The sequence below is a fragment of the Oncorhynchus mykiss genome, chromosome 16, assembly GCF_013265735.2.
Source record: "Oncorhynchus mykiss isolate Arlee chromosome 16, USDA_OmykA_1.1, whole genome shotgun sequence".
Lineage (NCBI taxonomy): Eukaryota > Metazoa > Chordata > Actinopteri > Salmoniformes > Salmonidae > Oncorhynchus > Oncorhynchus mykiss.
In genome coordinates, this window is record NC_048580.1 from 13321728 (window position 1) to 13333372 (window position 11645).

Consider the following 11645-nt stretch of genomic DNA (forward strand, 5'->3'; position numbering starts at 1 on the left):
ACTGTGATGGTATAGGAGGCTACCTTGATTTTGGATAGTAATTCAAATGTTAGCCTTCTTCAAGAGGGTCATTATCATTTTAAACCTCATGCTTCCTGTGTATGTGCTCTGCAAGCAGGTAAGCAATGTGTAGAATCATTGAAAGCAGTGTTTCCTGGCATGGCTAATGTTCGAAGTGTTCAGTTGCTTGTCATGGGCGGCAGGTAGCCAAGTGGTTAAGAGCGTTGAGCCAGTAACCGAAAAGTAGCTGGTTCAAATCCCCAACCGACTAGGTGAAAAATCTGTAGATGTACCCTTGAGCAAGGTACTTAACCTTAATTGCTCCTGTAAGTTGCTCTGGATAAGAGCGTCTGCTGAATGACTCAATTGTAAATGCTTACCACGTGTAGACAAAACATGCTCTAAGTCACCTCTCCTCTGTGCCCTGGTTGAGTTATAAAATTTGAAAAACATTGGCACAGCTGCAGACCCATACAAATCATACAATGGATCTATTCCTCCAAGGACAGTTTATTCCTGACAGGCCTTGAGTGTCTCACTTTTTCCACACACAAAAGCCAAAGCGCTCAACGACCATGTTTAAACAAACTGCAAGGAGACCACACAAGGGGCTATGGCATCTCATTCTGGATGGCTAAAGGAGGCAAAAGTTGCCTTGGAAATTAATACCTCTCCCTGTTTTAAAGCCCAAGTATGCTGCTAAACATCCACTTAGGCTACAATTTAGAATAGTTGATTGCCTGCCTGAGGAACATTTGTGAGATATCTTTCATGTTTGAACAAAAACATTTTAAAAATACAATGCAAGTAATTTATATCTATACACTTATGATGAACTAGATTCAGCAACAGGACATTTTTTTCTTGAGCAGAATAACTTGTAGACTGCAAATTGACCACAGGAAGCCAAACTGATGTAATATTGGACCAAAATATAACTTCAAGCCTTGCTTACATTTGTATACAATCACGTGTCTCTTATGCGTGGGAATACTTGGGAACAGATTGCCAAAATTACAATAAAACTTGGAGCTGAATTCCTGGTGTTTTTAGTCTTATGTCCAACAACAACAAAAAACTTGTTTTGAATTTGTTGTGGATGAAAACGTGGGGGCCAAATAATACCGCCCACCAGTTGGGGAACCGTGCTATACACCTTTATCGTGTAAAGAAAATCTATATCATGTGATATGTTTAACATTTCAGGATTCATTCTTTATAAACAATAAAAGATGTGCAAGATTCCTTCCATAATCCTATATTTCACTGCACTAGTGTCACTTCTCTCTGGAGATGGCTCCGGCTGCACCCCTTTCTGTTGCCTGGGATACGAAGGTAAGGAGTGGTTGATGAAAGGTGTCCTCCACTAAATACACCTTGGTGATTTCTAATGAGCCATGGATAGCCACAGACTCCTGGCATAATGCTAACGGAAAATGCCTCTTCGCTATCAGCCAATAGACCAAACAACTGTATTTACAGTCACGTTGATTGCACTGACTGAATATTAATGTCATTAGCAGAATTAGCTATGTAGTTGGCAAAAATATCGAAAAATCACTGCCACGGGCGCGCCTAGTGAAGACCGATTAATCGAGTCAAATCCCCTACCTTTATGCACTCGCAGCGCCTACTCTCGTTAAACTAGCGATCCAGCAAAAGTTTATGCATGAAAGCTGTTTGGCATCTCATTTCATCCTCACCTTGACCTGAAATGCATCAGGTGTGCAGTCAGAAGCTCCCCGAGACACGAAACCTGTCAAATAGACCCAGAAAAAAATTGTGTGGCGTACGATAGAAGAGTCCTTGCCTCCGATAAATGGAGAAAATGTAAAGGCACCCTATATTCCTACAGCAGTTTCACTAATGCACAGCCCAGTTCTCGTTTTTACTGCGCTACTAATCACGAACAGCGACGTAACTGTAAAATCCTGGAAATGTGCAAATCTCGGTGCATGAGTGAAAATATGTGCCCCATGCTCAGTGCTCTTTATATATTGTATGGCCCTCTGGTGGAGAGAAGCGGTATTTTCCTGATAGAAACCATATGGCGGGGAGCAAAAAAATAATACAAATACATTTGAAATAATGTTCGTTGTTGGACATAAACGACTGTAAAAATCACCAGGTAATCAGTTCAAAGTGATATTAAGTTAGGAAATATATTCTCAAGTATTCCCACGCATAAATAGAGAGACATATGTGAGCGTATCCCATTGTAATCAAGGTTTGAAATGATTCTGTTTTTGCCAAACTATATCCGTTTGGTATTCTTGCGGTTAATTTGCAGTGTACGAATGATGTATAACAATTATGTTCCGAACCCCGAACATTCACCCAAGGAAAAATCTGCCCACTGCTGAATTTAAATTGGGGGCCATAGCGGATAATCTTGCCTGTGGAACAGATGGTGAATTTTTAAATACACCGTTTGGAACATGACAGTGTTTTGATTCTGGAAATGGTCCTTTACAAGCCAGGATGTTGAATACAATTATATTTTAACTTACTCTGCCGATTATCTGTAGTGTTGGTCCTTCAGCTGGTCGAAAGTTGAGAGAAAATATCCACAGGAAAGTATTGTTTACCCGACCTTTAAGAGCGCCAGTACTGAAGTTGAAATTTCTATCACCTGGCACATGCGCAAAATCATGTAAAAACCTTCAAGACATCGTATACTATGAATGGCTCATGTGCAAGAGCAAAACACATATTGATTGCCACACACATAGGCTGTGTTTAGACAGGCTGCACAATTCTGATCTTTTTTCTACAAATTGGTATTTTGACCAATAACATTTTTTAACATCTTTTCTGGGGCTGATCTGATTGGTCAAAAGGCCAATTAATGAAAAACAAAGAGATCAGAATTGGGCTGGCTGTCTAAAAGCAGCCTGTGTGTAGACCTGTGTTTTGAAGTTGGTTTAATAATAATTTCCTGTGTATATTTTCTCTCAAATTTCAACCAGCTGAGGGACCAGCTGAGTAAGAGTAAATATATTTGTATTCTACGTTCCTGACAGACCAGGGACATTTAGGGTTTTTCTAGGTAAATGTATATTACTTTGTCTACATCATTTGAAGACTGGGGGTAATCACCTCAATGACATTCAATCCACTAAGGTATAGAAACCTTTCTGTGTTTACAAACATTTCCTAACCAGGGCGGCGATGCACGCAAGTTGGTGGCAGAACAAGTGGGAGTTCTTATAGAAAGCCAGCAAAAAAAGCCTATAATTACATGTTGTTTGTGATTGTATTTCACAATACTTTTGGATTATAATTGTATTTTAAGGCTCGTATGAATGTCTTACTCAATATGATGTTCGTCATCGCAAATCAACTGCATACCTCAACCAGTAAAATGGCTCTTTGGCTAGCTTTTGCTACAGCCTATATCAACGAGCGTTAGCATTCTAGCTAACAACCGCTGCATCCAAAATAGTTATTTTGCAAAGATCACAACCAAATATAATCTTAGCGACTGTCCAAACAAGAATCCAAACATACGTGTAAGTATATGAGAACCATAAAAAAAAACAGTGATTTTGTTTAGAAGTACTAAAAACAGACTATATTTATGTTGAATGGACGCAGATTGCGATCTTACTGCGGCCAAGAGTCGTGTGCATAGGCAGTGTGTCATGTACTGGAAAAGGGTCTATGTGGTTGAGTTGTACGCCATAAACTCTTAAAGAATGATGTTGAAACCACAGGGCTGTTTTTTGAATATTGTTTTTATTTCCTACATCCCTGAACAACTTTTGTTTAATAATCTTGATTTCTGTCCAATTTCTAAAAAGGTAATTGATCCAGGGTTTTAGCAAATATATTTTTTTATAGCTCAACAGAGACCTGTTGTTTCCAATGGGACAAGATGAATCATCGTGGGCAGAACAAGCAAGGAGGTAGGCAGAGCCAAGCACGAGTCTTCTCCCAATGCCGGCCACTCCAGCTTCCTCTCATCGCCATATTTGGTGGTGGGTACAAACGCCAAGCGGATGCATCAGATGTATACATCTGGTTCAACATTGTGGTTTTAGTGTGGGCCTCGTCGCACACGAAAACGCAGCGATATATTACGGTTGGCCGGCTGGTGGAGCTCCTTTTTTTGTGTTCAAAGTTTGCAGCGAAACAACAACAACAACAAAGCAGGAAGCTATGCAATAGCTTAGCTAACTTAGTTTAGTAGTTAAATAATCAATTGTTCCTACCTCAACTAATTTGACGAAATGACAACTGCGTTATCTAAACAAAGTTTGTTGTTCATTACATTTAGTCTTGCTTTGACCAGGTTTTCATACTGCTCAGTTGCAAATGCTAACGTCAATTCAAACATACCTGCGATTGCAAATCATTTTGGAACGAAAGGCAGATATGAGGAGGTTAACCGTTATCTCATTAATGACATTCTCTCGGTAAACAAAAACAAATCCATTTTAAAACCAGGATGTACCAATAGCACCGCAATTCATGTGACCGCCATTATTCGGCATGGTACACGATATCCGTCGACCAAAAATATAAAAATGATGCAACGGCTTTACGACCTTGTTCTAAACGAGGCAATGAATACTGATAAATGGCTGAAGGATATCAAAACCAAGTGGGAAATGTGGTACACCGACGACATGGATGGCAAGCTTGTGGAGAAGGGGCGAGATGACCATAGGCATCTGGCTGTCAGGTTGGCAACATTGTTTCCATCTCTGATATCCGAGGAAAACCTCAGAGCCCACCGTATCCGTTTCATCACTAGCTCTAAACACAGATGCGTGGACAGCATTGTAGCATTTCAAGAGGGCCTGCTCAACCTTTGGAACGTGACAGGGGAGTTTGTTTGTACAGCAAACCTAGCTAGTTTTGTCGTTTTGCTATTCCTTGAATGATATGCCTGAACCGATCACTCACTCTCACACTGATTACTAGTGTTACAGCTGAGAGGGATTTGTTGGGGGTGAGATCTGAGACGATGTACTATGTTTGGACTTAATGTATTCTCTTTTTGTCTTGTTGCAGAAGTTGGACCCAGCCACAAAATCAACGATGAGTTGATGAGATTCTTTGACCAGTGTCAGAAATTTGTTGAGGACGTAGAGAACAACCAAACTGCCCTGGAAGAGGTCCACCTCTTCAAGGCCTCAGCAGAGATGAAAAGAGTGCAGATGAAAATGGCTGACCAGCTGCAAGTGCCATACGATCGCATCACACCAGGTTGTTTGGTTCCAAATCTTTGCCACTTTGTGTAGTGAAGGGAGTTAATCATGTTACGGCTGAAACTTACTATCCTATTGTGCCAGTTACATATGTTCACTAATCCTCCCTTTTCTTGTCACCAGATCTGGTGGAGGCTGCATTCTTCCTGTGCTCATATGAGTTTGCCATCAAATCTTTGAACTCCGCCTGGTGCAACCTGTTTGATGAACCCGACGCCCAAGTATGTACACAACATCATGGGAGAGCTATTGCCTCTGCCACAAACAATGAAGAACCCAGTTCCGTCATAAAGATCAAATGTTCATTAATGCAATCACCTGTAACTTTTCAGGTGCTGGAGTACAAAAATGACCTAAAACAGTACTGGAAGAGGGGCTATGGTCATGATATCAACCGCAAGTCCAGTTGCAATCTCTTTCATGACCTGTTCAATCGTCTTGATCAGGCTGCTCGTGAGATCAGGTGAGTTGGTTGTAAAGTTAAACCACAGTCCACATTAATTTTATTGTCCACCATAATCACATAACCTGGACACAAGTTCTTATAGTGCCTTAAGAATGTATTGACACCCCTTGACTTTTTCCACATTTTGTTGTTACAAAGTGCGATTCAAATGGATTTCATTGTCAATGGTCTACACAAAGTACTGTCAAAGAGGAAGAAAAATTCTAACGTTTGTAAAAAAAATAAAAATACATGTATATATCTATATCATGGTTACATAACTATTCAACCCCCTGAGTCAATAGATGTTAGTCACCTTTGCCAGTGATTACAGTGGTGTGTATTTCTGGATAAGTCTAAGAACTTTGCTCATCTGGATTGTACAAAATGTGCACATTATAACTTTATAAAATTCTTCAAGCTCTCAAGTTGGTTGTTGATCATTGCAAGACAGTCTTGCCATAGATTTTTAAAGACAATTTTAAGTTAAAACTGTAACTTGGCCACACAGGAACATTCAATGTTGTCTTGGTAAGCAACTCCAGTGTACAGTCGTGGCCAAAAGTTTTGAGAATGACACAAACATTAATTTTCACAAAGTTTGCTGCTTCAGTGTCTTTAGATATTTTTGTCAGATGTTACTATGGAATACTTCAGTATAATTACAAGCATTTCATAAGTGTCAAAGGCTTTTATTGACAATTACATGAAGTTGATGCAGAGTCAATATTTGCAGTGTTGACCCTTCTTTTTCAAGACCATGCAATCTGCCCTGGCATGCTGTCAATTAACTTCTGGGCCACATCCTGACTGATGGAAGTTCATTCTTGCATAATCAATGCTTGGAGTTTGTCAGAATGTGGGTTGTTGTTTGTCCACCCACCTCTTGGGGATTGACCACAAGTTCTCAATGGGATTAAGGTCTGGGGAGTTTCCTGGCCATGGACCCAAAATGTTGATGTTTTGTTCCCTGAGCAACTTATTTATCACTTTTGCTTTATGGCAAGGTGCTCCATCATGCTGGAAAAGACATTGTTCGTCACCAAACTGTTCCTGGATGGTTGGGAGAAGTTGCTCTCGGAGGATGTGTTGGTACCATTCTTTATTCATGGCTGTGTTCTTATGCAAAATTGTGAATGAGCCCACTCCCTTGGCTGAGAAGCAACCCTACACATGAATGGTCCCAGGATGCTTTAAGGTTGGCATGACACAGGACTGATGGTAGCGCTCACCATGTCTTCTCCGGACAAGCTTTTTTCCGGATGCCCCAAACAATCGGAAAGGGGATTCATCAGAGAACATGACTTTACCCCAGTCCTCAGCAGTCCAATCCCTGTACCTTTTGCAGAATATCAGTCTGTCCCTGATGTTTTTCCTGGAGAGAAGTGGCTTATTTGCTGCCCTTCTTGACACCAGGCATCCTCCCAAAAGTCTTCGCCTCACTGCTGCCATTCCTGAGCAAGCTCTGTATTCGTGGTGCCCCGATCCCGCAGCTGAATCAACTTTAGGAGACGATCCTGGAACTTGCTGGACTTTCTTGAGCGCCGTGAAGCCTTCTTCACAACTATTGATCCGCTCTCCTTGAAGTTATTGATGATCCGATAAATAGTTGTTTTAGGTGCAATCTTACTGGCAGCAATATCCTTGCCTGTGAAGCCCTTTTTGTGCAAAGCAATGATGACGGCACATGTTTCCTTGCAGGTAACCATGGTTGACAGAGGAATAACAATGATTCCAAGCACCACCCTCCTTTTGAAGCTTCCAGTGTGTTATTTGAACTCAATCAGCATGACAGAGTGATCTCCAGCCTTGTCCTCGTCAACACTCGCACCTGTGTTAACGAGAGAATCACTGACATGTCAGCTGGTCCTTTTGTGGCAGGGCTGAAATGCAGTGTAAATGTTTTTTAGGGATTCAGTTCATTTGCATGGCAAAGAGAGACTTTGCACTTAATTGCAATTCATCTGATCACTCTTCATAACATTCTGGAGTATATGCAAATTGCCATCATACAAACTGAGGCAGCAGACTTTGAAAATTCATATTTGTGTCATTCTCTCAACTTTTGGCCACGACTGTATATTTGGCCTTGTTTTAGGTTATTGTTCTGCTGAAAGTTGAATTTGTTTTCCTGTTTCTGTTGGAAAGCAGACTGAACCAGGATTACTCTAGGATTTTGCCTGTGCTTAGCTCTATTCCATTTCTTTTTATAAAAAAAAAACTCCTTAGTCCTTGTCGATGACAAGAATACCCATTACATGATGTAGCCACCACCATGCTTTAAAATATGAAGTGGTACTCTGACATTGTGTTGGAATTCCACTTTTACATTATGGGGTATTGTGTGTAGGTCAGTGACACAATCTCAATTTAATCCATTTTAAATTCAGTCCAACACAACGTGGAAAAACTAGAGGTGTGAATACTTTCTGAAGACAGTCCCCTTGCTTGTTATTGAAAAACTATTGGGACCCTTCCTCTCCCATGGATTGTGTTACACCTGTTTTCAATGGGGAATGTCATTGAATAGATTGTTTCTCCCTCTGATGCATTTCACATCACTTCCCTTAGTAATTTTTTATTTAACTAGGCAAGTCAGTTAAGAACAAATTCTTATTTACAATGACGGCCAAACCCAGACAACGCTGGGCCAATTGTGGGCCAATCGAGGCCGGATGTGATTCAGCCTGGATTCAAACCAGGGACTGTAGTGTCACCTCTTGCACTGAGACGCAGTGCCTTAGACCCCTGCGCTACTCGGGAGCCCGTGTGGCTGGTTATCGCCATGATTTTTGAACTGTGGATTGTCAATTGTTTCGTTCAGGTTTGGGCATGTATCTGAGGCTGTGACCATCCAGGTGGGTCATGCCGAGACCCTCCTGCCCCTGTTGGCCCTCATGGGCTTCTTCAGAGACGAGACGGCCCTGACTGCTGACAACTTTGACGTGCAAAATGGCCGCACCTTCCGTACCAGCCGCATTGTGCCTTATGCAGCCAACCTGCTCTTTGTGCTATATGACTGCAGCGAAGGACTCCGGCTACAGTTCCTCCTCAACGAGACACCTCAGAACTTCCCCGACATAATGCACCAGGCTCCACTCTACGATACGGTCAGAGAGACCTACAGAGAGCTGCTGCACGGCTGCAATTTTGAAAAAGAGTGCGAGCTGCCCCGACCCAACTCCTGAGTTGTGAGCTTGGGGCATGTGAACGTAAAGGGCTCTCTCTACAGGGGTTGGAGGATTTCAAATGTCTGTGTCATGCAAGAGAGGGGTTTTGGCCAAAGCAGTTCCTTTAATGGTCTAGCTTTTTTGAAGTAATTCAAGTCAGAGGTTTCACAGATAGCGTTTACAGGTACACACTTTTTTTTAGGTGTTACTTTTTTTCCCCTTTACCTTTTATTTAACTAGGCAAGTCAGTTAAGAACAAATTCTTATTTTCAATGACTGTCTAGGAACTGCCTTGTTCAGGGGCAGAACGACAGATTTTTACCTTGTCAGCTCGGGGATTTGATCTTCCAACCTTTCAGTTACTAGTCCAACGCTCTAACCACTAGGCTACCTGACTTTAGCATATGAGTTATGATTGCTTTCTTTTCTAGGGTCAGAATCCAGGGTCTTCATTGAGCATTGAGCATCCAGGGTCTTCATTGAGCATTCATCTTTTTAGAGGCGTGGGAGCTTTATTTATGTAATTTCACGATTTTGTATTGATTTATATTATATATAATTTTTTGGGGGCAGTATGCATTTTCCAAAAGCAGAAAGAAACACCTTATAAAATGGTATGTCTGCAACTGGATACAGTGAGCTATTCAAGTATTAGGACATTTACATTTTTGTTGTTTTGTCTCTGTTCTCCAGCACTTTGGATTTTAACTCATACAATGATTGAGGTTAAAGTACAGACTGTTAGCTTTAATTTGACATTATTTTCATCCATATCAGGTGAAGTGTTTAGAAATTACAGCACTTTTTTTGGGGGGGGGGGGGGGGGGCTCTGTACACCATTTTGGATTTGAAGTGATTCAATGACTGAGGTTTGTGTGGACTGTCAGATTTTAATTAGGGTATTTTCATCCATATCAGGTGAACCATTTTAGAAATTGTTCATAAACACTTCTACAAATGATAACCTCCCCTGTTTATTGTAATGGTGAGGTTAGCATGTCTTGGGTATGATATTTGTGCTTCTGTCTCACTCATTGTTTTTCAAGATTCATTCAGGACTATCCATTGTCATGGTAGCATCCACATTCATGTGGAAGTGTTTACAAACATATTCTATTCTTATTTACAATAAGTGTCTCCAAAATGTACCCTTCATTTCTATTGGGCACAAAATAATCTGAAACACAACCAAACAGAAAATGCATTCAACAGGTTTATAGAGTCACAAGCTTGATGTAATCATTGCACAAGCAATTTGCTACACTTGCAATAACATCTGCTAACCATGTGTATGTGACCAATACAATTTGATTTGATCATTGCATGCTTGGAATATGAGACCAAATACTAAACCTTTGACTACTTTAATACGCATAAGTGAATTTGTGCTAATACTTTTGGTCTCCTAAAATGGGGGGGACTAAGTTAAAAAAAAATTAAATAAAAATGTAAGTTCTGTAATTTCTAAATGGTTCACCAGATATGGATGAAAAAATACCCTGAAAATTAAAAATGACAGGCTCCACTTTAACCTCAGTCATTGTATCAAAACGTGTCACTAACCAGGTTTCCATCCAACCTTTTTATGCAAGTAAAGTACATGTCGGATAAAACATGTAATGACAGGCCTGATGGAAACAGCATGTTTAGGTAAACTTAACAAATGTCGACCAAACAAAATACCCTAGACAAGGTGGGATATTTTTGTGCCGGTAAAAATTATTTATACGAGAAAAGTCGGTGGAAACCCTTTTATGCGCAAATATTGATATAATAACCATATCGAAGTTAACTTGGGAGTCACGCGACGACGTTGTGTGGTCCTCCCACTAAGACTACGGTAAAGCATGCAGTTAATTAGGCTACAGATGAATACATTATGGACTTCACTGGGTGACGAAAATGCAAGGCGATGAGCTTGATGCGCCTTTCCAATAAATATCGAGGGTCTTATTCTGGTGACATAATCTATTCTCTACTGTTGTTTGACAAATACAACATGTTCTATTTTGTTAATAATAGTACTCTCAACATGTGTGCTATAGTGCGTTCTAGCCAACACCGTGAAGCACGTGCCAATACTGGGTACACTCGCATTGTTTTGGTAAGAACCACCTGTAGAGTTGAAAATGCGACGGTAACCCATTTAACGTATGTTTTTTTTTTTTTTGGTACGTGGCAATTTAACGCAAAAATGTATTTTATGTGCACTACGTCATCACGCACAGCCATTTATCTGTAACAAGTCAATTTGATAAACACATCTGGAGGGAAAAGGCGCTTATTTGTTTTTATGTGGATTTTAGAATATTCTCATAAAAATCTGTCGTCAATTGGATGGAAACCTTGCTACTGTCCCAATACTGTTGAAGCTCACTGTATATGCATTGGGTTGGGTTTCCTTGCTGAAAATGACCCTTCGCTATGTTGTTGTTGTTTTTTTGCTCTATAATATGAGTATTTGTTTGGGCTGATTTTATATTTATACTCATTTTTTGAAACATTTATTCCAAAATTGGCCTTTTTTTGTTTCAAACATTATTGGGACTGCTTTGTGAACAATACGTTTTTAAATTAGGGGTTACTTTACCGGAGTTATTTTACTTGATTATTTTCAACATTGTCATTATGATTTGCGTTGAAATATTTAAGATTAAAGTAAATGCCTTGAGTTTTTCTTTTGTTTTCTTTTGACATATTTTATTCTGCATCAAATACAAATTTAGCAACCAATTTCAAAATCAGTAAATGGTCTAATAACGTTAAAATGTTCCATGACAAACAGTGATTATTTGTATATTAAAATAAATCTTC

At 40.1% G+C, this 11645-nt stretch overlaps 2 protein-coding genes across 13 annotated transcripts in view; one reads left to right on the forward strand and one right to left on the reverse strand.

Annotated features, from left to right (window-relative positions):
* The window catches only part of LOC110491374 (phosphatidylcholine:ceramide cholinephosphotransferase 1), a 48752-nt gene that overhangs the window by 36107 nt on the left and 1000 nt on the right, over window positions 1–11645 (reverse strand). Inside the window, exon 1 of one of the 3 annotated variants that reach the window (XM_021564773.2) lies at window positions 2511–2639. The exons of 1 other annotated variant lie outside the window; for it this stretch is intronic. The gene's annotated coding sequence lies outside the window, so the exon portion shown is untranslated. Of the gene's footprint in view, window positions 1–1703; window positions 1970–2510; window positions 2640–11645 lie in introns of those variants that run through there. One more of the 3 variants, XM_021564772.2, reaches the window with a different exon arrangement.
* On the forward strand, window positions 2895–11502 carry LOC110491372 (multiple inositol polyphosphate phosphatase 1). Of its 10 annotated transcripts, none has more exons than XM_036946215.1 (6): window positions 2899–3049; window positions 3844–3908; window positions 5020–5214; window positions 5340–5437; window positions 5549–5679; window positions 8486–11502. In XM_036946215.1, exons 2-6 carry the CDS (start codon window positions 3878–3880, stop codon window positions 8847–8849), a joined length of 819 nt encoding a protein of 272 aa, XP_036802110.1. In that variant the 5' UTR covers window positions 2899–3049; window positions 3844–3877; the 3' UTR covers window positions 8850–11502. The 10 variants fall into 10 exon arrangements, with proteins under 10 accessions (XP_021420444.2, XP_036802110.1, XP_036802109.1 ...); XM_036946214.1 differs by having other exon boundaries at window positions 2901–3123; XM_036946211.1 differs by lacking the exon at window positions 2899–3049 and adding an exon at window positions 3109–3123 and having other exon boundaries at window positions 3844–3980.

Excerpts from the sequence above, each read along its gene's own strand:
- LOC110491372 (XM_021564764.2), top strand. The coding sequence starts at position 4,233 with ATGACAACTGCGTTATCTAAACAAAGTTTGTTGTTCATTACATTTAGT. Across the intron at positions 5,215-5,339 it reads ATACGATCGCATCACACCAG|ATCTGGTGGAGGCTGCATTC; the intron begins GTTGTTTGGTTC and ends TCTTGTCACCAG. Across the intron at positions 5,680-8,485 it reads CAGGCTGCTCGTGAGATCAG|GTTTGGGCATGTATCTGAGG; the intron begins GTGAGTTGGTTG and ends TGTTTCGTTCAG.